The 26,493-nt window shown below is 43.7% G+C and overlaps 1 protein-coding gene across 7 annotated transcripts in view; it reads left to right on the top strand.

Annotated features, from left to right (window-relative positions):
* The window catches only part of LOC133152007 (teneurin-3-like), a 490,458-nt gene that overhangs the window by 305,748 nt on the left and 158,217 nt on the right, over positions 1-26,493 (top strand). For all 7 annotated transcript variants that reach the window (XM_061275473.1, XM_061275476.1, XM_061275475.1 and 4 more), the window contains exons 15-16: positions 4,934-5,134; positions 6,039-6,224. In XM_061275473.1, the coding sequence (XP_061131457.1) occupies positions 4,934-5,134; positions 6,039-6,224 (387 nt within the window). The remainder of the gene's footprint in view (positions 1-4,933; positions 5,135-6,038; positions 6,225-26,493) is intronic.

Genomic DNA, 26,493 nt, shown 5'->3' with positions numbered 1-26,493 from the left:
AAGACCGCCACTGGCGCCCTGTGCTTTGCACAAATGAGAGCAGGTTTACTCTGAGCACCTGTGATAGACGTGAAAGGGTCTGGAGAAGCCAAGGAGAGTGCTATGCTGCCTGCAACATCATTCAGCATGACCGGTTTGGTGGTGGGTTAGTGATGGTCTGGGGAGGCATTTTCATGGAGGGACGAACAGACCTCTACAGGCTAGAGAACGGCAGTCTGACTGCCATTAGGTATCGGGATGAACTCCTTGGTCCCATGGTCAGACCCAATGCTGGTGCAGTAGGTCCTGGGTTCCTCCTGATCCACAACAATGCCTATTGTAGCAAGAGTATGCGGACAGTATCTGGAGGATGAAGGAATTGACACAATTGAAAGGCCCTCACGATCACCTGATCTAAACCCGATAGAACACCTCTGGGACATAATGTTTCGGTCCATCATACGCCGCCAGGTTGCACCTCAGAATTTACAGGAGCTCACTGATGCCCTTAGACAGATCTGGGAGGACATCACACAAGACACCACCCGTCGTCTCATTAGGAGCATGCCGCGACGTTCTCAAGCATGCATACAAGCTCGTGGGGACCACACAAGATATTGAAAATAATTTTGAGTTGCAGAAATTGAATTTAGGCAAAAAGGACGAGCCTGCCATATCATTTTTTCACTTTGATTTTTAGGGTGTCCCTATACTGAGCCCTCTGTAGGTTGAAAACTTTTATTTCCATCAAAAGATGTGGCATCATCTTGTTTCCTGAGACATTAAACTGTCCATATCAGTATAGATATCCCCCCCCAAAAATGTCACCATTGAAATCTGATGGGTTTTCAAAGTGTTCCTTTAATTTTTTTGAGCCGTGTATTATATTATATTGGTCCACGGACAAACAAAACATTCAAGTAACAAAAGTAAAAACAAACAGTAAAAACAAAAAGTTAAAACAAGAAGGCACATACAATGAATAAATAAGAGCAATGAATAATAAATAAATAAATAAATAAATAAATAAATAAATAAATAAATGAATGAATGAATGGATGGATGAATGAATGAATGAATGGATGGATGGATGGATGGATGGATGGATGGATGGATGGATGGATGGATGAATGAATGAATGAATGAATGAATGAAGGGATGAATGGATGAATGGATGGATGGATGGATGAATGGATGAATGGATGAATGAATGAATGAATGAATGAATGAATGAATGAATGGATGAATGGATGAATGGATGAATGGATGAATGAATGAATGAATGAATGAATGAATGAATGAATGAATGAATGAATGAATGAATGAATGAATAAGAGCAACATGGTTGAAATGGAGTAATTGTTTATCCAGCAGACAGTCAGAATATAGCGCAAAAGTACAGGAGGAGTAGTGCAAGGCAGCCAATATGGTGCAAGGCCAGGACATTATGCAGCCGAGGGGGGAGGGGGGAGAGAGTTCGTATAACCTGTAGTAATTGTACAGGCAATGTTTTAAGTAACATTTCAAAATTATTAGTTCGTCATGCAAGTCGTGAAACTAGGTTAACCACAACTACTACTGTCATCAAAAAGCAACTCTTAACTGTTATAAATATTCCCTACGTTTATCCACTGTTGTCAACTAGTGTACAAATAATGTAACCATTTTAATTTTGATTAGAATTACATGTATGTGTATGTGTATGTGTATAACAGAATTTTAGTGTTTTTTCTGTCTTTCCGGAGGCCGGTAAGCAAACAGTGTCCTGCCACAGCAATCATGTTACACAAAATAAAAAGCTTTCGTTGGACTTTGTTGTCATGACCACCCACAGTTTCAAGACAAATTGACAAAACATCTAGAAGCACTCAAAATATGATCTATATAAAGGCCCAAAAATGTGTGACAAACAATGGTGGACAACCAAGTGCAGCATGATGTAGACTTTATTGAAGGAAGTGGAAGTGGAAGGTGGGAATGCGGGCTAGGCTGGTGTAACTGGGCAGCTGAGCGGGAACCAGCGGATGACTGGGAAAGAGCCACCGCTGGTTTCTGGCTTTAGAGGGGCGAGCTGGCTGGTGTCTGGAACCAATCTGGTGGAGAGAACAGCAGAGCAAGCGCGCAGGGCAGCAGGATGTGGCATGTAATCGTGGTTGGGGACAAGCAGATGGTCAGGTGGTTGAGGACTGTCCGATGGTCAGGACGGGCGGTGTTCAGAGCATGGTCGAGGACGGACAGATGGTTAGGATGTGCGGCTTTCAAATCAGGGTTCTGTCTGGGCACAGCTGAATATCTCTCACAGCACACCAGTGTTCTGCAGCACAGTGGTTGGGGAAACACTGGTCTAGGCAGACAAACAGTCATTCAGCATGTCTCGGAGCACATCGTTGACCAATGCCTGGAATACTGCAGGGGCGTTGGTCAGACGGAATGGCACCACCAGGTACTCATAGTGGCTGCTGGGAGTATTGAACACAGTCTTCCACTCGTCCCCCTCTCTGATCCACACCAACTGGTAAGCATTCCGGAGGTCCAGCTTGGTGAAAATGGTAGCACCTTAGGGACTTTCAAATGCCCACGAGAGGAGAGGCAGTGGGTAGCAACTGTAATTGTATACTGTAATCTCAATGAGAACCCGGTAATCAATGCATGGGCAAAGTGAGCCGTCTTTCTTTCCGACAAAGAAGAACCCCACACTGGTAGGAGAGGCTGGCAGGCAAATGATGCCGGCTGCAAGCAAATCCTGGATGTATTCCTCCATGACCCTACGCTCTGGACTGGAGAGTCGACCCTTTGAAGGGAAAGTGCCCGGCAGAAGCTCGATGGCGCATCTGTAAGGCCAATGAGGAGGAACAGAAGTGGCCTTGGTAGGAGTAGGTGATAACATCGATGGAGATGTGAACAGGGAGGTTGTGGGGCAAGGTGTGATCCAGGTGGTCCTGTTGTGTGTGTGGACCATTCAAACCTGCAATAAAACCTGTTTAGCTGGTTTGCAAGCCTTGTGTTCTCCACAGGACTGTTGGTTTCTTGAAACCCGTGATGCTCTGCAGGCCTTTCCACACTGCTGAGGGATCAGGATTGGCAGAGAGTCCAGACTCTCCCCATAGCTCCTCTTAGCTTTCCTGATCTCTCGGGTCAGTGTGTTCCTGGCCTGCCTGAACAAGTTACGGTCCCCACTCCTGTAGGCCTCCTCCTTGGCTTTGCGCAGCATCCTGAGGTTTGGTGTAAACCACGGTTTGTTGTCACTGTACATGCAGAAGGTCTTAGTCTCCACACACAAGTCCTCACAAAAGCTGATGTATGATGTTACAGTATCGGTGAGTTCATGCAGGTCTGAAGTTGCAACTTTAAAAACACCCCAATCGGTGCAGTCAAAGCAGGCTTGGAGGTCCTTACTCCACTGTCCATTTCCTCACAGTCCTCACCATGAAGGCCTAAACACTCTTCTGGGCAAATAAAAAATAGATCTGGTTAACCCACTAGCAGAAAAACTTCAAAAAGCAAAACATTTATTTTCTATAGCCACTAGGTGGAGCGACTGTTTCTATGAAAAATAAGTTCATAGATGTCTTCCGGCTTGGACTGTCATCAAATGTGAGAAATTTTAGAGAGATAGAATTAGGTGGATATGTTACTGTAGATTTTAACGTCAAACCTATGCCGAATTTTAAAGTGTACTCAAAATGGCCAACTTCCTGTTAGGTTTAGCATATGGCTCCAAGAGACAATTTTGTTGCGCTTGCGTTATTATATATACAACAAAAATTTTACAGATCTCGCTGAAACGTACAACCAAGGCTGCTTTGTTAAAAACAATCAGCAGGTACCACTGAGACATTTTTTTTTTGTAAATGCACAATAAAGGAATAAAACATTGATGATTTTTCCAAGCCTGATGTGTGTGCAAAGTTTAATGAGTTTTGTGTATGTTTAGACCCTCCATCTTAGCGCGTTGGTTTCTTGGACAACTCTGTGTTGCCATGGTAACAGTCTTTCATGAAAACTCGCAAATTTGTGTTTCAGTATCATGAAAGCCTAAACACCCTCCCGAATAAGTATTAAGTCGATCTGGTTGACCCGCTAGGGAAAAACCATCACAGGATAAAAAAAGATGGTGCTCCCAATACGATGAAAAATAAGTCTTCAGCGCTAGACTATCATCAAATGTGTAAAATTTGGAGAAGATCAAGTGGATCAAGATGCGCCAGGTTTCATTGTCACGGGGCATCACATTATCAAAATGTTTTTTATTGATATTTTATTTTAGTTTTTTTTCTGTGTTTTTTTTTATTAACAACAATCACCTTGATCTAAACAATGTATGTGCAGTGGTCACTGAAGGACTGGGTACTCATCATTTTAGACATGCACACATGTTCAGTATCCACAGTCACCGGAGACCTTAACTAAATTTGCTTCAGATTAATCCAATCATCTATTTTGCTCATGTTTTGTGCCTGTATGAGTCAACAAAATAGAAGGAGAGAGTGATTGAGGAGAATCTCCCTGTAAAAATTTAAATTGTGAATTTCTGTGGGTGTTTGTGTATGTGCACGCGTGTGCATCTGTCCGTTTATCCGTGTGCTTTATTCCTATTCACTACTGCTGTGTCTGCATATGATGTTAAATATGGCATGTGCTGTAGGATTTCCATGAGAATTTCAACAAACAAATTACATTTAAAAAAAAAAGTGGATATTGGTGAACATTACTTATGTAATGAGAGACATATTACCGCCATCTATGGAAATTGATTTATAGATCCTTCATTGGGTCTAGGCCTTCACTGACCACATTGCTTGGCATTACTTATACATTATTTTATATTATGCAAGAATATGCAACTGAGATTTTAGCTCATCCTCTGTATGTACCTTCCTGTTGTGCTGGTAACTATGGAACAGTTGACATCATGCCTAAGTTTAAATCTATCTCTTGATTTCTTTGCTTCCAGTGGATTGCATAGATCCTAGTTGTTCAGCTCACGGGGTATGTATTCATGGTGAGTGTCACTGTCAGCCAGGCTGGGGTGGAGCCAGCTGTGAAATTGCCAAGGCTATGTGTCCGGACCAGTGTTCAGGTCATGGCACATATAACACAGAAACCAGCACCTGTACCTGTGACCAGAATTGGACTGGGCCAGATTGCTCATTGGGTGTGTATCATAAGCATGTCATATAATGACCATATGTCCAAGTGTGTGTTTACTGTATGTGCCTTATCTGGGTACAAACATCATAATGTGCTAATCAGAATTAATTGGCACGCATCAGGAGTGATATCAGAAATAAAATATATAGCAGTTACACAGCAGATTCCTCTTAGGAAGATGTTAACCCAAAGATAAATATATTTGTAAGGCGAACACAAGTGAGAAAATGTATATCCTACGATTTAGATTCTTGTGATAATATAGTTTAGCAAGTATTTTCATATTCAGGTACGTACATATAGTATGCTATGCCATGACATCATTACCCACGCATCTAGACTAGGAAAATCTCACCTGACATCAGCCTGTACAGCTTGTAACATAGACTACTGAAGTTTACGGCAAATACGCCACCTAAAATCTCATGGCTGTTAAAAATACAACATACTGTACAGTGGATATAAAATGTACATCCTTGTTTCGAAGTTAAATGTTTTGCCAAATGAGATCAAGATAAATAATTTTGCAACTTGTTTCACTATTTATGATCTTTAACCTATACTACTCAAATTAAAACAACCACAAAAAACTAAACTCTTAGTGACAGAAAGGGAAAATAAACAACTGACAAAAAACAAGTGTTTACTCTCATATCTGGGTTTGTGGCAATCTTTAAAATTCATTCAAACTCATGTTCAGTGGGAGACAGCAATTACCTGCCACCATTTAGAATACATACTGTTTCCTGAATGTATGCAGTATTTGGAAGTAGGAGGATAGTGGTCTTATTGCACCATAACCCCACCAAAGACCCTTAACCAGCGGTTGCTCCTGATGTTGATGTACAGTTGAATTATTAATGATTAATAATTATTAATCATGTAATATATGTGCATTCTCTCAACAGAGGTGTGTGAAGTGGACTGTGGAAGTCATGGTATTTGTTACGGTGGTCTGTGTCGGTGCGAGGAGGGATGGACTGGAACCGTATGTGATCAGAAGGCCTGTCACCCACTGTGTAGCAAGAACGGTGTGTGTAAGGAGGGGAAGTGTGAGTGTGACCAGGGCTGGACTGGAGAGCACTGTAATATTGGTAAATTGATTGCACATACACACACATATGCACACATACGAACACAAACACACACGTTTTTCTGTAGCAGGTCTTAAACCCGTGACCCTCCATTTCCAGATGTCTCACAGATGCGCTTGATAAGATTTATACAATTCCAATTCCATTTTCAATTCTGTTTAACAATTCAAGTCTTTATCGATTCTCTTATTGATCCTCATTTGTGGATAAAAGACGCACATAAACAATTATGATCATTTTATTTTATATGCTGCACTTTTATGTAATTATGACATTACAAACCAAAAAAAGAGTGAAGAATGCAAATATTCTCCTACAATAGAAATCATCATCTACAGAATATCAGGGGCTTCTTGAGTGACAAATGGGTGCAAGCATTTAACTACAAAGTTTGTCACTGCACGATGACATTTCTCAGCCCTTTCCATAGAAATGTTGCTCCTCCCTGCCTCCGTGAATGGATAAGCTCGAGATCAGGTCTCGGGGTCTCTCGTCGTCATCTAAAACAAAACATGAGACGCGTTTTGCATGACATATTTTACAATTATAGAAATAGAGCTTGCACGAAAAGCAGCGTTAGTTAGTTACCTGCAGTAAAACTGCACGTCGGGCTCGGGCTAATGTTGCCGCTGGTGCTAGGTTGTTGACTGACCCTCCGCAGCGGATCAAACACGCGACATTCCGTTAAACTAATGGCATGCTGTGTTTTGCATATTAGAGGTATTTCCTCCCTTTATTGACATTTCAACATTGCAAGGTTTGCACGTCGCTCTCTTCTCATCCTTCTTAGCGAAATGTAACCAAACTTTGGAGCACTTCTCCGTCACAGGTGCCATCATTGTTTACATCGCTAACATGCGTAGTGACGTGATTTGTGCTGACTGGAATCGCTAAGGGAGTTTGGAGCAAAATAGCAAACAGCAAGGAATTGATAAAGTTGAAACTGGCTCACAAAAATAACCGGTTCTCGATTCCCATCCCCAATGATCAGGCATGACATCATCATATTAGTGCAATAGAGTGTATCCCACCATTGAAACTAGATGTTTCAGTAAATGGCAATGTCTTTCTATTTGTGGTCAGAACATAACTTTGAGTAAGAGCACATAGGCTGTTCTTCCCATTTCTCTCAAACTTAATAACGGACCACAGTGATTCAACCTCATCTTTTAAATACCGCACCATGGTTGTTACTGTAGCAGAATATGTTTACAAAATGACATGAGTAGTTCTAACAATTCTGACAGTGGGAATGCAAAAAGAAATAGTGAGACACAAAGGTTTACAGCTGGACACCAGTTAACAAGCTTAAACATTTGGCACTGCATCGCCAAAGCCACCACTTAAAATCCTATTCAGTGTCAAACAGACTGACAGCCATAGTTTCACTGTCAAATTGCTGCAAATTGGCTTCAGTTATTATCACTTAGACACTCCCATTCAAACTGACTCACAGGGTGCAGGATGCCACGAAAGAACAACAATGAGATAAGGAGAAATCCATTTAGTGCTTAGCCAACAAGCCCCCTGTTTGTTTAGAGGGGTTGTACACTGAAGCTGACAATCAGCTACACGTAAAACTAACAAGACTTGTTCTTCAATCCTTCCATTTCTAAACAGAACGCGCGCATCACGGAAATTGGGATTGTTTTCCCATTAGTTATTATTTTTGTTGTAGGGCACTGCTGACACCATCACCAATTAAATTTGTGTTTTAACAATTACAGGTTTATAAACTTTATGTCTTGGTTAGGATGTGCTTCAGTGGGGCCCTGTGATTGACAGTACAAATGTTTTTTAATTAACATACCTTTAATTGTTTTCTCAAACTTACATGTGTCTAATTTGATATTTACTTCTTACATCACATGCTGTGTAGCTAAACTTTCTTTCTTTCTTTCTTTCTTTCTTTCTTTCTTTCTTTCTTTCTTTCTTTCTTTCTTTCTTTCTTTCTTTCTTTCTTTCTTTCTTTCTTTCTTTCTTTCTTTCTTTCTTTCTTTCTGTCTTTCTGTCTTTCTGTCTTTCTTTCTTTCTTTCTTTCTTTCTTTCTGTCTTTCTTTCTTTCTTTTTTTCTGCCCTTCCTTTTAAAAAAGCTCACAATCCAGATATTCGAGTAAAAGGTACTGTACACTTTTTCTTCTTCACACCGGGCTTTCCCCATTCTTTGCTTTTCACCATATTTTTTTCAGCATGCATCTGTTGTCAATATCTACATTGCTAAAGTAATACAGTTTGTAAGGCATATTGATAATATAATGCAAAATAATATAATTCAACCATCACCAAATCAGCCTCATACTCACCGCAATAAAAAAAATTCTTTAAAGAAGAGTAGGAATACAATGACTACCGTAATTTCTGGACTATAAACTGCACCTGATTATAAGATGCAGCAGCTAATATTAGGGCAAACTCTTGTTTTGATCATATGTAAACCACACCGGACTATAAGCCGCAGGTGTTTTAATGTTTAATTACCATTTGTAAGAATATACACAAAGAAGATTGTCAGGAAATAAATGGTTCTTTGGGGACACATGCCTTTTATTAACATTTATTGACAGAGATGAAGGAGCTCTGCAAACATACAAACGTGTAAATCTCAGTGACGACCAATGTTCCTTCTAATTTTTCAAGTGTCTATGCCAGGGGTGGGCAAACCTTTTGACTTGCGGGCCAAACTGGGTTCTAAATTTGGACCGGAGGGCCGAACCAGGAGCAGATGGATGTAGTGTTTGAGTGAAGTAATATAAACGACCTGTAAAGGTCATTGCATAAAAGGTTTTGGCCTTTATAGGTAGTAAAGCATGGATATTCAAAAAAGGTTTTTGGAAAACAAATGCATTTATTAACAGCATTAAAAAATAATAATAATTCACTAAAAAACTGCTTTCAGTGATTCTCATAAAATACGACACTGTTATTATGAATAACAGTCTCCATCACTTCAGTGCCTGCAGGTCAGATTAATGAAAGATGTTTATCTTATGAGATCACATCAAACGGCAAACATTCTGACCAAATATATCATCTTGAAGAATCGGTGAAAGCATACGTCCAAATAAAGTAATCAAAACGGCAACGCGATGAGGGGTATCTGAAAATCAGAGCAGAGTTTTAACTCACAAACACCTGGTAACAGAGGTGAGGAAACGGGAAACACTTCCTTAAAGTAAGCCTTAAGAATTTTACAGGTTAAGATTAGTCGCAAACAGGTGGTGCATCAATGTCCTTGAGCATCCTTCAATGTTTGCAAATGAGAATGGCCGCTAGTTTCAATCCCTGGTATGTGTACAAATCATATTCAAAATGCATTTTTTTACAACAAACTTGAGAGCCTCCCCTGCATTTTCAGTGGAAACAGTGTTGTTGGTCTCCCTTTTCTGCTAGTGCGTCATAGTCTGGAGTAAAATTTGTTGTGGCAATTCTTAGGAGAGATCCGAGGTGTTGGTCCGTTTACCTCGATCTGTGACGGGTTGATGTTGATGTTCATGTGGCTGAACGTCACGTCGCGTACGTCGAGCCAAATTGGGCACTCTTATTTAAACACTCGGCACTGTGTCCACCTTGCTTTTCCTTGGGCAACTCATTTTAATGGAAGGATTCCAGGGGAAGGTTTGTGGGTGGCTTTAGCATAAAACTGTATCTGAAAGCTCCGCGCGCGAATTACAAGAATGCTGTCGTCACAGCCCACACTCTAAATTTGGCACTGATACAAATAGAGCGCGAGTGCGCCATGTCCGTACTACTGAGTACGTACACGCACCGAACTTTCTGACACGGCTTAATAAACAATTAACCCAATAAATAAGAGGAGCAAAACTGAGCCAGTGTGCGTACAGCTGACAGTAAGCATAGCGCAAAGTACAGGACGCTACGCAGAAAGGAGGGGCGAGTTCAGGATCCTAACAGCCTGGAGTATGAAGCTGTTGGAGAGTCTGGTGGTGCGGGAGCGCAGGCTCCTGTACCTCTTCCCAGAGGGCAGAATCTCAAACAAAGAGTGTGCGGGGTGACTCACATCACTCACAATCGTGGTCGCCTTGCGGGTGAGATGGGAGGTGTAAATGTCCTTCAAGGAGGGGAGCGGAGCACCAATAATCTTACCAGCCGTGTTCACTATGTGCTGCAGGGCCTTCAAGTTGGAGTCAGTGCAGCCGCCACCCCAAACAGCAATACAGCTGGAGAGGACGCTCTCAATGGTGCCGCGGTAAAATGTAGTCATGACGGCCGGAGGAGCGCTCGCTCGCCTGAGTTTCCGCAGGAAGTACAGGCAGCGCTGGGCTTTCTTTGCCAGTGCTGCGGTGTTGGTGGACCAGGAGAGATCCTCACTGATGTGCACCCCCAGGAACTTGGCGCTGCTCACTCTCTCCACCACAGCACCGTTGATGGTCAGCGGCAGGTGTTGGGTGTGACCCTTCCGGAAGTCCACAACAATCTCCTTGGTCTTGTTGACGTTCAGCAGGAGGTTGTTGTCCCTGCACCACGTGGTCAGAAGGTCAACCTCCAGCCTGTATTGAGTCTCGTCTCCCTTGGTGATGAGACCAACCAGAGTCATGTCGTCAGCAAACTTCACTATGCGGTTGTCGCTGTAGGTTGCAGTGCAGTCGTGCGTCAGGAGGGTGAAGAGCAGCGGACTGAGCACGCAGCCTTGGGGGCCCCCCGTGCTCAGCGTGATGCTGGCGGAGATTTTGTCGCCAACACATACCACCTGTGGCCTCTGACAGAGGAAGTCCAGTAGCCAGTTGCAGAGGTAGGTACTGAGGCCCAGCGTGTCAAGTTTGCTGATGAGGCGTTGTGGCACAATGGTGTTGAAGGCAGAACTGAAGTCCACAAACAGCAATCTCACATACGAGTCCCTTCTCTCCAGGTGGGTGAGAACTGAGTGGAGGGCAGAGCAGATTGCATTCTCAGAGGACCGTTTGGCTCGGTACGCGAACTGGAAGGGGTCAATGGTGGGGGGGAGGACGGATCGGATGTGCTCCAAGACAAGCCGCTCAAAGCACTTCATGATAATGGGCGTAAGTGCCACGGGGCCGTAGTCATTGAAGCAGGACGGAGCGGGTTTCTTCGGCACAGGTACGATGGTGGCAGCTTTGTAACACGACAGGACGATGGCCTGCTGCAGGGAAGTTTTAAAGATGTCCGTGAAGACATTCGTCAGCTCACCAGCGCAGTCCTTCAGCGCACAACCCGGGATGTTGTCAGGGCCCGCCGCCTTACGGATGTTGATAGCGGCAAGCGCCCTCCTCACGCTGTCGGCGGAGAGGCACAGGGGCAGCTCGTGTGAAGGGGGAGTGACGCAACGAGAAGTCATCAACAATAGCCCATTGCCCTCTAGTGGCCGGAGGAAACCTCCACAGTAGATGCAGCAGCTCTATTTCCTTAATTAAGAGCCAAATTGACTGCCGTTAACTTAAAAGCTGCATCATATGCATTTCTTTAGTCCCCCATAATGAGGGTTTGTGTATAAAAGCTTCCTTTCTCCAGTAACGTCCGTCTTGATCTCATTCTCTGTTGTTCGTGTCAGTTGTGCGGCACCATTTGCCTGACGGATGGACATGCCATCAAATCAACACACCACTCTTCTCCCCAGTGACCATGTGTCTGGTCGTATATCCTTCCGCCAAGCAAAGCGGTGCCGCACATCAGCACAACGTTTTTACTAACAAGTGTATAAGTGTATTAGACGTCACAAAAATCCCGAAAAATCCATAGATACGCTACAAGCCGCAGGGTTCAAAGCTTGTGCAAAATGTTGTGGTTTATATTACGGAAAATACGGTAATCTAAAATGTGAATTTCAAGAATCCCAATTGATAAACTCCTTCATTCCCAAATAATTTCAAACTCATTTTACACTGTCCTTAGAAATAACTGTCAAATTCTCCTGGCATATTTTGCTGCTTTACTCTATGTAAATTTTCCAATTACCACTTCCCCAACAGCTGCTTTTTTAAATATTTGATTCAGAGATACAGACGATACGGTACAACCTTGGTTCCCAAAGGCCCTTTACACAAACACATTTCTTAATGCTGCAGTTGGCTGGCAACCAGTTCAGGGTGTCTACTGCCCGATAACTCCTGGGATAGGCTCCAGCACGCCTGCAACCCCTGCGTGGACAAGCCATTTAGATAATGGATGGGTGGACATTTCTGAATGAACATTTTATTTACAACAAATTTTGCTTCAGTTTGGATGCTTTGCTTGAGTTTTCAAATACTAAACATGCTCAGTTGTGTTTTTTTTTAAATGGCGGCATTTGCGCTATCCTTCCTTTATTATTATAATATTCTTTTCTACACATACAGATACATATACTATTTATGTTTTTGCTCAGAGGTAGCCATCAGTATATTAACAAAAAAGTTAATCGGTGCAAGTCATCCGTGAGTCGTTACCTTGTCGTAGTGGAGGGGTTTGCGTGCCCCTATGATCCTAGGAGCCATGTTGTCTGGGGCTTCATGCCCCTGGTAGGGTCACCCATGGCAAACAGGTCCTAGGTGAGGGGCCAGACAAAGCACGGCTCACATTAGCCCCTTATGATGAAAAAAATAAATGGATCTCGTTTTCCCTCGCCCGGACGCGGGTCACCGGGGCCCCCCTCTGGAGCCAGGCCTGGAGGCGGGGCTCGAAGGCGAGCGTCTGGTGGCCGGGCCTTCGCCCATGGGGCCCGGCCGGGCACAGCTCGAAAAGGAAACGTGGGTCCCCCTTCCCAAACGCTCTGTGAGGGTCTGCTGGGAACGTCTGGCAGAATCCCCTGTCAGGAAAAGCTTCAACTCCCACCTCCGGCAGAGCTTTCCCCACGTCGCGGGGGAGGCGGGGGACATTGAGTCAGAGTGGACCTTATTCCGCACCTCCATTGTTGAGGCGACCGACCAGAGCTGTGGCCGTAAGGTCATTGGTGCCTGTCGTGGCGGCAATCCCCGAACTCGCTGGTGGACACCGGCGGTAAGGGATGCCGTCAAGCTGAAGAAGGAGTCCTATCGGGCCGTTTTGGCCTGCGGGACTCTGGAGGCAGCTGACAGGTACCGGATGGCCAAGCGTAACGCGGTTTCGGCGGTTGGTGAGGCAAAAACCCGGGCGTGGGAGGAGTTTGGCGAGGCCATGGAGAATGACTTCCGGACGACTTCGACGGAATTCTGATCCACCATCCGGCGTCTCAGGAGGGGGAAGCAGTGCAACGTCAACACTGTTTACAGTGGAGATGGCGTGCTGCTGACCTTGGCTCGGGACGTCGTGTGTCGGTGGGGAGAATACTTCGAGGACCTCCTCAATTCCACCTACACGCCTTCCATTGTGTAAGCAGGGCCTGGGGACTCTGAGGCGGACACTCCAATCTCTGGGGTCGAAGTCACTGAGGTAGTTAAAAAATTCTTGGGTGGCAAGGCCCCGGGGGTGGATGAGATCCGCCCGTATTTCTTAAGGGCTCTGGATGTTGTGGGGCTGTCATGGCTGACATGTCTCTACAACATTGCGTGGACATCGGGGACAGTGCTTCTGGATTGGCAGACTTGGGTGGTGGTCCCCCTCTTTAAGAAGGGGGACCCGAGGGTCTGTTCCAATTACAGGGGAATTACACTCCTCAGCCTCCCCGGTAAGGTCTATTCAGGGGTGCTGGAGAGGAGGGTCCGTCGGGAGGTCGAACCTCGGATTCAGGAGGAACAGTGTGGCTTTCGTCCTGACAGTGGAACAGTGGACCAGCTCTTCACCCTCAGCAGGATCCTCGAGGGTGCATGGCAGTTCGCCCAACCAGTCCACATGTGTTTTGTGGACTTGGAGAAGGCGTTCGACCGTGTCCCTCGTGGGGGGGTTGTTAGGGTGGTGCTCACTCTAACTTATTTTGCAAGAACCACACAGGAGACAAGCAAGTCATTTTAAACACCTGCAAGTGGAGAGTCCATTCATAGCTGTGCTTACAGCGATGGTCGAATGGAGGTCTGACTCAGGCCTCATCAGGTGCATATTTTTTGAGAGAAACAGAGTGGGGTTGAAAGTGGGGGTGTGGGTTAGGGTTAGGGCCGCTTCCCTGCTGATCAAAGCATAGCAGGGGGCCTTTTACGACGTTCTGTAAACAAAGCAACTTTGATTGCTTCCTCTGCAGCTAGTCAATCAGTTAAAAAGATCTTAGCACTTTGGTCTACTACTTTTGTTAAGACAGGACAAGCTAGTTAAATTATTACAGGTTACATTCCAACATAATCATCCGATGAAGATATTCTGCAAACCCTAACATATCCCTCCTGTTTTATCATGTGATTATGTCAACCCCGATTAGTCAAACATAAGTAAGAAAATACAATGACAGCAATAACTTCCAGTGAAGATGAGGTTTTTCCTCGATACTCCAGTCGAAATCTTGTGAGTTAAAAACCTGCGGCTAGATATTATTTTGCAGGAAAAGTCTCACACAGTCCCTCTGCCTTAGGCGACCAGAATGTTATCAATAACAACAGTTCGAGATAAAAATTGCTCGTGGTTGTTCAGCCGTTGGGGGCTTGGCACGCCCACTGGTGGAGGGTGAGCACGATTCTCATCCCCTTCGCATCTCTGCTCCGTCCGGGGAGAACTTGGAAATATCTGCTGCGTGGTCGTTGTCTTCAGTGGCTCAGGGTAGACTACCTGGCCACCAAGGGGGAAGAGGATTATTCTGCCTCTGTATGAACTGGGGCGGGGACTGTCGATGGCTGATCTGGTTCCTTGCAGGAACCCTTCACTGGGGCGCACTGGGACAGATGATACCACGAATTTCCTTTGCCGGCCAGCCGGACGGCATGTGAGATGCGCTCCACCAATTTATAGGGTCCAGTCGACGCAGGCTCCGTCCCCCTCCTTCTTAGGACCTTCAGCCAGAACGTTGGGGTGATCTGGACCTCGTTCTTTGCTTCCGTATCCGCGGTAGTTTGCTGAGCAAATCCCTATCTGGATCCGCCACCGAAAGAACAGCAGCACGTCCGGAAAAACAGCAAAAAACAACACCTTTTCTGGAACCTTTGCATTAGTCATTTGAGATGTTTCTTCTGCTCCTCTCATCACTGTTATGGTTGCCCTGGTTACAGAGGCGTTGCTACACCAAAGGGAGGGAAGATTGTGTCTCTAGCAACATTGATTAGCTAAGGAATGTAGTGTGGTGTGAATTAGCACTTCATTGTCGGCCCGTGACCCCCACAGAACCTGTCCTCCTTCCTCAACCAGCTGTTCTTCTCTCATGGTTGGCTGACTCGTCCTCGAGTGTGATCAGATAACTTGAATTGCCGCTTTCCTGTGGAACAATGCAACTAAACCTTGGCTATACTTTATCTACTTAGTAAATTAACACAATAATAATAAGTAACTTGTCCTAAACACTAAAACAAATGTTAAGTAAATGTAAGGGAACTGGTATGCAGTTCCTTAAACAAACATTGAGGAAATATAGTATAACTTGTACGCAGCTACTTCAAACTGTATATAACACTTAGCAAAGGAAAACATTTCTGATCAACAACAATCTATGAACCAAACCTACAGTTAACTAAAAGGAATTAAGTTTCTTTCAACCAAATAAGAACATTTCGCCTATGCAAATAAGCTCTGCTCATTGTTAGTGAAGGCCTCTTACAGGAACAAAAACACACATATATGGCTGACAGGGATGAAAAGACACTGTCACTAAAGAGGAAGAACGTAGATAAAAGGAAAGCCATAAACTCGTAAAGACAAGGCCTACAGGTCTGGCAGGCCAAGGCTTTTCCCTCCTGTTTATCACACATCTGCTCAATTTTTACATTACCAAAAACAACCACTTCTCTTGATTTTCAGTTGTCGGATCACAAGTATGCGCACAAATATTTTTACACCAAAAAGGATAAATGTTGCGACATCATCATGCGGAAACACACAGATCTGGGAAAAAGTCTGTAAACTCAAGTGGAAAAACTGCATCATCATCATCGTTATCATCAACATGCTGGCGTTCAGACATTAGGCATACCCGGGCCTTTTCGTCTTCCATGAGCGATATTGCTGTAGTGATATAACGATTAAACAGAGCACGGAGACATGGAATACAACAACATCCACACAAGGTGAGTATAGCAGTAAATGAGGACACAAGGGCTTTATACTTCCCAAAAGCAGTCATCCACTTGTTGTGCTCTTTCATCCTCGTGTTCAGGGATTGCAAGGTTGCAATCACCTTCGTCAGGCTCCCATCAGGGACGGTGTCATTCTGGATGAAGGTGCAGCATTGTTCCCTGAACATTGCGCAGACCCTTCCTTTCCCAGACAACAACATAACAAGAGCATTGCGGTTCTGGATTGACATTAAGGAAGTTGTGGCTAGCTGTTCGTGCACTGCCTCAAGTCCCGCTTGTGTCCGTTTGCCCAATTTCTGCATGTTGTAATGGACATAATTTATCCTGTCAACGTTCTTGTTCATCGTACAACGGCAGCAAATGGAGGACTCCCATCCCGCTGCAATTTGGTTAATTAATTCTTATTAATCAGGAACTCCTCTGGGGACTCCAATTGCATCAACTTCAGTCAGATCATCGTCGCCTCTCAAATTTAAAGACATTATGTTTTTGTTTTTCCAGCTTTTTCCCAGATCTTGGCATGTCGGTGCATATAAAAGTTTGTTTGACTACATTCTCTAAAAGCAATGGTTTATTTTCTTTTTCTTTATTTTCTTTTTCAACGGATATTATTTAGAACACTGTCGCACATTTCACAATCAATAGACGTGACAGATTTCACACAATCTTTTGTCAATGGCAACGGTACAGCATAAAGAATCGGTCGTCAACCCATACACATGACATTCATTATTTTTCCTGTCTTTGCAGCTTGTTTTGCCATTAGCAATCAATTGTTTCTTTTACCAGTTACTCTTATAGTCACCTGAAACAAACTATCCACATTCATTTTAGAGATAGTGATTCCATCCTTTAACATCTACAGCAGTTGTTGACAAGGTATTATTTCTTTACATAACGTTTTTGCCACTGTTAAGGCATTCAGTGTTTAGTTTGAAGCCAATTCAATCCATTTTGAGAATGCATCTATTATGACCAGGCATTATAACCCTGTGGATTGTATTTAGCACATGTTAAACAAGCTCTACAAAAAAAAAATTATAAACGTTTTGAATATGAATTAAATTCATATGTTGTATAAAGCTGACTGAACTGCCTTTCCATCCCCCCTGTTGAGCCAGGTGTCAACGCCACGTGACAACACCATGGCTCAATACAGCTGCCCATTCGTATCGTTTTTTTTTTTCCTTTCTCAATGTGACAACCCAATCCACCAATCGAAGAAAAAAAAAAGAAATCAACAAAATAACTGCCGGTAAAGTAATATAATAGTTAACTGTTGTAGTTTCTTAACTTTAACTAACTCAATCGCTCTCTTATTCTCAAATTTTAAATTTAGCTTTGAAATGTCGGTATTTCATAATTGTTCATCATCCAATTCCAGAAAGCAAGTTCTTTCCATCTCTCAAATTTTGTTTAATCAAGGCTAGGCATTAAAGGAGTGTGGACCAGTTTCTGCCCATAAACAAATCGCTCGCCTTTTTTATTTTTGTTTTTTTTCTCCCTATCTTTACAAAATCGTTTTTGTTTTGCGGTGGAGACTTATAAATTCTTTAGTGCACCTATATTAGCCAATTTCATCCTTTTAACACACTTACAACACACAGACAACACAAAAACCGCAGAGACACAGTTCACAAACAATACCAACAAACAACGCTGCGCAAACGCCACCCTCTATTTTGACGTTTTGGTTGTACTTTTTCCTTTTCTTTTTTTCTTTCCTTAGTGCCTTTTATCCTTTGTGCAACTATTGTCACACCTTCCCTAAGCATCACCCTGCATCAATATCACTTGCTACCATGCCTTCAGCACACCCCTGGAGTGGGTACGACCCCACTCCACGCGCAGCCACAGCAAGGGAAGCAAGAGGGGGGGGCCCGGCATTTCCATACTGATTTATCCCAGCCTGGCCAGTACTGGGACAATCAATGCCGTTGTCCCCCACCCGCGCCAACCCAGCAAATAGCTACCCGCAGAGTCCAGAGCCCCACACCTACATCAGTCTCCCCCACAATCAAATTACAATATCAATCACCACAGGAGCCGGCTCCTACAGCCTTTTCACACCACAATACCACACTCCCCCCTCCACAGTCCAGTCTCAGTGGGGACAATGGAAGGCAGGAAGGCACAGGTGAGACACTGGAGGAGCAAGCTCCTGCAGTCCTCCCACTAACCAATTACAACAAAAGCCCAAATCACTTATGTCTGTTTGGGAAGTTCACAACGGCCAAACGTTACAAATGACAAACCACAAGCCGCAGGTCTTGGAACCACATCGACGACCGCCAAACGCAAATGCCGGGTCAAGGACTGTTCTTCGTCTGTTCTTTGCAACTTTTGTAGTCAATTTTATTGCCCTTTTGAACTGGGCAGATAGGGGTGTTTGCGAGAAGAGTTTGAGCACTTCCTAATGATTCCCCCTAACCCAGTGCTTCTCAATTATTTTCTGTTACGCCCCCCCCTAGCAAAAAGAAATCTATTCGCGCCCCCCCTCCCCACCGTGACTATCCTAACTTGTCTTGTAAGTCGTAAAATGTTGCACTGTCGCAAACGTGACAGAAGCAACAATGAGAGCGCCACTGCCCCCTGCTGTAGTAAACGCGCAATTACACTTTATTCTAGTACTGCCAAAAAAAAAGCCTGTTCCCCAGGGTCACACGCGCCCCCCCAGGAATAGCACCGCGCCCCCCAAGGGCCCCCACTATTTGAGAAGCACTGCCCTAACCAAAGACCATTTATGACAGGGGCTATCCCATTTATTGCCTCCTGTTTCAAAGGAGATTCTCTGGTCTTGGTCGGATCTGGGCTGGGTGAATGGATAAGTCCTGTAGCAAATGGTTCCTTTGATCAGTCAAACAAACGTTGAGCATTTAACTTACTCAAAATCACTCTTCCTTCAAAGTCGCTCAACTAATTTTCCATAGTAGTCTCCAACAACTTCAACCATTCAACCTGTATTTTCCCTCCAGTCGGGCATTCAGTCATCAATGCTCATTTGCATCTCACACAGAGCCTCCAAAAAGGAGTCTTTCTATCACATTGGTCCCAATTCATCCAAGCTCTCCACACAACATTCACATACCATTTTCAACTCAAGGTTCCTGATAGAACAATCCACCAATCCAAATAATTCCACACAAAAAAAAATGCCGGCAAATTAATCAGAATGCTTCCTTTGTTTTCAAATTTAAAGAACTCAATCTCTCAGATTTAGCTTTCATATGGAAGTTTGTATATTCTTACAACACAACCAATCAATAATTTCTATTAAATGTAGCATACAATGTCTCTGTATTAGCATGTGCGGTCAAAAGAAAAGGGGGGGGGTCTTGACATGTTGAAAATTTGGCTTTTCCTCTGCCTCGTCCTCCACCCTTTGATTTTCTATTGTTTCACACGACGACACTCTTTTGACCAGTGTCCACGTTTCCCACAGTTCCAACAGTTGTCAGAACCTGATCTTCTTCCTCTGCCCCTTTGGGAGCTTTGGAAGAAGATCATTGCACCTTCATTTAGATCATTATCATCATCTAGATGAAATACATCAGAACATTTGCCTTTCTCAATCGTCACAACGCAAGCAGTGCCTGCTTCCACCAAGTGTTTCCTCACGCAGTTGCCTAAGTCGAGGGGGGAACCAGTGAGGAGCGCATTTTTAAGATGTTGCTGATAAGCACTCTCAGCTGCATCATCGAATGGGATGCCTCTGTGCACCCAGAATTATTTTCCAAATCTTAATTGAATGGTGGTCTCATCACTTTTTATCTTTCCATTTTTTGTCTCTTGAATTTGTTCTCTTCTCTCTTGTGAAGCTTTCAACCACATTCTAGCACAATTCAACTCTCTCTCTTTCCTTTTCTTTTTCTGTCCCTTTGTCGTCCTATCTACACTCTCCTCCAAAACATCAACCACTATCTTCCAGACTTCAACTTTCAACTTCCCTTCTACTCCATACTTTTTCTTCCACTTTGGCATGTATTGCATACAATTTACCTGCCATGTACTTCTCATCTCCTTCAAGAGCTAGGGATTTACCGGTTTTGTTTCCCATCTTAATTTGGTATTTTAGGTTTATACAATTATTTATTTCTTTTTTCTTTTCTTTGAGGATCCTCAATGCAGGTTTAAATTGACCTTCCACCAAACTCTCTTTGCAGTCAATTTATCCTACCAGTCGCAGTCTCTCAACCACACAACATTCATGCAAACAGCTTGGAACAACGGACGAAAAAAGAATCTACGCCCTTCTTCAATTAAGAAAAAGAAGCTCTGTTTTTTCTTAGCCCGTTCCTTCCACTGGGACTTGAACCCAAGCTGTTCTTTGGCCGGAAAAACGTACAAAGAAAAATCTACACTCTTCCTGGATTACCAAAAAAGAAGCTCCGTGTTTCTTAGCACGTTTCTTCCACTGGGACTCTAACCCAAGACAGATCCCTCAGCTTGGAAAAACAGACAGGGAAGAATCTACGCACTCCTTCGATGGACGAAAAAGAAGCTCTGCTTTTCTTAGCCTGTTTCTTCCCCTGGGACTTGAACCCAAGCTATCTCCCGTGCACCTTTTACGCGTTTCACCACACAATTTTTAACTTACCTGACCCCTGGTCCGTTGCACTGCCGGACCCCGTCAATCCACCTCTGGCAGACAAAGGCAGACCTAAGATGCTGGCCCAGTGAAGAAATTCTCTTCCCAGGACTTTCTTTTCCAGGTCCCCCTAAAGGACGCTGGCTTGTCGACAATGCAGCACGTTCTCCTCCGTCAGCCAGATGGCGGGTATGAGAGTCCCGGGTTTCGGCACCAAAATGCTAGGGTGGTGCTCACTCTAACTTATTTTGCAAGAACCACACAGGAGACAAGCTAGTCATTTTAAACACCTGCAAGTGGAGAGTCTATTCATAGCTGTGCTTACAGCGATGGTCAGATGGAGGTCTGACTCAGGCCTCATCAGGTGCATATTTATTGAGAGAAACAGAGTGGGGTTGAAAGTGGGGGTGTGGGAACACAGGATGGGGTGAAGCCGCCTCCCTGCTGATCAAAGCATAGCAGGGGGCCTTTTACGACGTTCTGTAAACAAAGCAACTTTGATTGCTTCCTCTGCAGCTAGTCAATCAGTTAAAAAGATCTTAGCACTTTGGTCTACTACTTTTGTTAAGACAGGACAAGCTAGTTAAATTATTACAGGTTACATTCCAACATTTTTAACATAATCATACGATGAAGATATTCTGCAAACCCTAACAGGGATGCTTCGGGAGTACGGGGTACCGAGCCAACTGATAAGGGCGGTTCAGTCCCTGTATCACCGAGTTTGGTCCGCATTTCCGGCATTAAGTCGGATTCGTTCCCAGTGAGGGTTGGACTCCGCCAAGGCTGCCCTTTGTCACCGATTCTGTTCATAATTTTTATGGACAGAATTTCTAAGTGCAGCCGAGGCGTTGAGTGGGTCCGGTTTGGGGACCTCAGCATCGCGTCTCTGCTTTTTGCAGACGACGTGGTGCTGTTGGCTTCTTCAGGCCGTGATCTCCAGCTCTCACTGGAGCGGTTCGCAGCCGAGTGTGGAGCGGTCGGGATGAGGGTCAGCACCTCCAAATCCGAGTCCATGGTCCTCGATCGGAAAAGGGTGGAATGCCCTCTCCGGATCGGGGATGAGATCCTGGCCCAAGTGGAGGAGTTTAAGTATCTTGGGGTCTTGTTCACGAGTGAGGGGAGGATGGAGCGCGAGATCGACAGGCGGATCGGTGCAGCGTCGGCAGTAATGCGGACTCTGTACCGGTCCGTCGTGGTAAAGAGAGAGCTGAGCCAAAAGGCAAAGCTCTCAATTTACCGGTCGATTTATGCTCCTACCCTCACCTATGGTCACGAGCTATGGGTCGTGACCGAAAGAACGAGATCCCGGATACAAGTGGCCGAAATGAGTTTTCTCCGCAGGATGTCCGGGCTCTCCCTTAGAGATAGGGTGAGAAGTTCGGTCATCCGAGAGAGACTCGGAGTAGAGTCGCTACTCCTCCACGTTAAGAGGAGACAGATGAAGTGGCTCGGGCATCTCATCAAAATGCCTCCTGGACGCCTCCCTGGGGAGGTGTTCCGGGCATGTCCCACCGGTAGGAGACCCCGGGGACGACCCAGGACGCGCTGGAGAGACTATGTCTTTCAGCTGGCCTGGGAACGCCTTGGGATCCCCCGGGATGAGCTGGATGAAGTGGTTGGGGAGAGGGAAGTCTGGTAGTCCCTCCTGAAGCTGCTGCCTCCGTGACCCGACCCCGGATAAGCGAAAGAAGATGGATGGATGGATGGATGGATGGATGGATGGATGGATGGATGGATGGATGGATGGATGGATGGATGGATGGATGGTGCAAGTCATCATGCTATTATGAAGTTCTGGAAAGTGTTGCAGTTCCAGTGGCGTCTGGTTACTCTGGCTAGCAGAGCTGTGTATGTACCTCCACACAGACATTATTGAATTGTTTCGTGCTGTAAATGCTATGCTTTGCAATACAGATGGACAGATTTCTGTTCCCATGACCACAGAAATGAAGGGTTGGGGCCCCCTAGTGTACAGAACAGAGCCAATATGCAGTTCCACCGTCAATAATACCACATATTCCACTTATTTGGGAGTCCCGACTAGGAACAGATAATATGAGTTGGCTCTTTATGCACACAATTGTTAGAATAATTTTGTTTAAGAATTGTTTTTCCTAGTTATAAAATTACATACCATATCGACACATAGAGCAATTTAATGAAGCAAGACCAAATCGTTTTTCTAAGTACCGTAATTTCTGGACTATAAACCCCACCTGGATATAGGCCGCACTAGCTAAAATTAGGGGGAAATTCTGTTTTGTTCGGACTATAAGCCACAGGTGTTTTAGATTAAATGTCCTGATTTCTATTACCTATACATATTACCAAAACAAATCTATTATACAATATAATAAAAATCATGAAAATCCATAAAGCCGCTTCGGACTAAAAGCACTGTGCAAAAATACCCTGCTATTGTTTTTGTTCTTGCTCTAAGCTTTACCCTGTCGTGGCGGCAATCTCCGAACCTGCTGGTGGACACCGGCGTGTGCGTGAATGGGTTTAAACCAGTGCAATCACACTGAAACAGTTGGATTTGCTGCTAAAGCTGTCAGTCAATTGTTTTTTTTACATAACATTTTTAGGATTTTGTTTTGTGAGCTTGTTTAAGATTGGCTCACTATGCTGTGGCAGTATTTGACTCATGTAGGCTAATTTTGAGTCTGTAAGAATTAATGCTCGTTAAATAGCGTTATGTACACTAAAATTGAAATTAAGAAAAATACGTTTAATAGACCATGTCGTGCTTTACATCAACACCTTTACATCAACAGTTATTAGCTTTTGATAGGGTTCTTATAAATTACCTATCGATTCTATTCCTTACCTATTTTATTATTATAATTATTATTTGTCTCGGTATGGGTATTTTTTAATTTCTCTTTAAACTTATAATTTGAAGTGTCGAATAATTGGTTCTAAGGTTACTTAATATTGTATTTTCAGTTTTTTCATTACTATTTGTTTAGGCAAAACTAGACACTTGTTTTTCCACCCATTTTTCAGGACTTGAACTAAAAACACTTTTTTCATGTGCTCAAAAAACCTATTTTCATGAATTATTTTTCATAAATCTGTCTGTCCAATTTCCCTAATGTGATGCATCAAGTATCTATCCATCTATCCAGTATACTATGTCTATGTCTATCCAGTCTGATTCGGTCGTATCAAGCGATGTGCAGCGGGCCTAAAGTAAGCAGTTTTATTTCACGGCACAATGCCACAGATGTCACAAGTTTTGAGCGTGTAATTGGCTTACTGACTGTATGAATGTCCACTAGAGCTGTACCCTATGACTGAATGTTCTTTTCTCAGATGGCAAATGCGTAGTCGTGTGGTTGAGGTCATTGGTAATGTCAATGTTGTGGGTTGTGGGGCCGAGTGTGGCAGTAGGGTTTTGGTATGGGCAGGCCTATGTTGTGGAAAATGAACACAGATTAATTTTATTGATGGCATTCTAGATTCACATAAAGTGATGAGATCCCGACGCCCATTGTTGTGCCATTTATCACCTTATGTTGCAGCATGCGGATGCACAGGCTCCCATTGCAAGAATCTCTACACGATTCTTTGGAAGCCAAATCCGACATGCAAGGCGATGCCATGCTGCACATTGGCATACATCATGTTTTTCTTCGGCCAGTATCCAACACTTTGGCGCAGCCATTTAAGTCATTCTGCAGTCCACAATAAACAACCAGATGAACTCTATGCAAATGTGTTTCACTGCGTGGGGCAAATGGTGGTCACAGCACATTGTGAGTGTTTTTCTAAAACCTCTGCCAAACGCCAGAGACCCACTAAAGTAAAACTGCACATTTTAGAGTGAGGTTTTATTGTGGGCACTCTATGGCACACTTTTGCAAAAGTCAGCATATACCACAACTGTGAGTGGATGGGTTTGATCGCCAAAGCAACAGTGGTCACTGTACAGTTTTAGACAGATTTGCGAACAATATTTGAGAGAAATTGCCCTATGTAGAGAAATTCTCAGATTATTTTTTGAGCTGACGGCATGAAAATGGGAGCAAAAAGGTTTTTATATGTTTTATATATTTTTGTGTGTGTATGAATGCATACATCAGACATAGTGACTGAATCTTTCCCTGTTAGTTTTCCTTCACTGCACTTCCATTTAATTCGTTGACTGAATAACTGTTAAGAGAAGAGCAACAGCAAACAAACCACAAGTGAGACAGAATATTAAGTCTTTTCTCGCGAGGAGTGCAGTACAGATAGCTTACAACAATCTCACTACACTAAATATTTGTATACACTCCCGCTCTTTTTATTTGGATTTGCCTTACCCACAATCGTGAGACAAAAACACCCTAAAGGAGAGGGGGAAAGCATGTGGGCTTTGCCTCGTAAGGAAAAATCACTAGGTATTTACATACTGATAAGAACATGTGGAAAGTGGACTGAATAGAAAAGAAAACCTTTGACCTCTAGTCAAAACATAGCCAGGGATGTTTTACGACCTTGTGTAGGATGAGGCGAGCTAGGTTATTTATTACTGGTTACATACATTCCAACATAATCCTGCGATCAAGATAGTTTGGAAAACCCTGACTTTAATGGTCACTTGGAGGTTCATCTGGGGTGCAAGACAGCAATGAGGCATGTTGTCTAACAAAGTGGTCTTTGTTAGAAAGGAACTGTCTCGGTAGATGTCTTCTTTTTGCTGAGTTGTCAGCTGCGTCTTGTCTGACCCAGCCGTAACCTTTCTCTTCTGTGGTACATCATAAAAACAGCAAGGCTAAACAGCAAGCATATATTGCAGTAATATTGCGGTAAAGCATTGATTAGAGAACGCATGATAACATATATATATACATTTTTCTAACACCCATGATCCCAGCCCCTCTTGCTGTGCTCTTCTTTTGGATGCAAATTCCATCTATCTGTTCATTGCCAAGTGTATTTTGCTGCCTTTGTTCAATTTATGTTTTTTTCCCCTAATTTTCCTCCCTCTCTTCCTCGTGCCCTCTCCTTTTCTCAGGATATAAAGGTAATCCATTCATGTCAAATGCTTATTTACAGGCTTGAATGTCCCAAAGTACAAAAAGTTCAAACACTATTATGTTTTTTTTTCTTTTGTTCTTTACCTGTCCTCTTCCATGTAGTTGTATATTTTTCACCATGTTGGTGCTCTTTGTGCTATATGCATATTTATTTTAGGAATGGGGCTTTTTATTATTGGTAATCTTACACACACACCACAGTCCAAAATGTGCCCCTGATGTCTTGCACTAGGGGGGGGGACCTGATGTAAATGTTTGTGTTGATTTAGCAACTTACTGTCCCTCTGTCTTCTGATTATCTTCATGATGCCTTGCTCTATCTTGTACCTCCACCCATCTTCACAAAGCTCCATTCCTCATTTTGTCTCCTCATCAAGGCTTTGCTTTGTTTTTGAAAGTTGTAGTTTTGCAAATGAGCTGTGTGGAATGCTTCAGAGATGCATCAAGTAGAGTCTTTATAGCATGTATATGACCATCAGATTTTGTGTGGCTCTCTTTGCCGGTTGTGTTTTCACATGGATTCGAACCTGTGTTTTGTAACCCCCACAGGCATTAATTATTGCTTTAAAGAAAAT

This window comes from Syngnathus typhle, linkage group LG3, assembly GCF_033458585.1.
Source record: "Syngnathus typhle isolate RoL2023-S1 ecotype Sweden linkage group LG3, RoL_Styp_1.0, whole genome shotgun sequence".
NCBI classification, from domain to species: domain Eukaryota; kingdom Metazoa; phylum Chordata; class Actinopteri; order Syngnathiformes; family Syngnathidae; genus Syngnathus; species Syngnathus typhle.
This window is presented reverse-complemented; position numbering and strand designations above follow the sequence as displayed.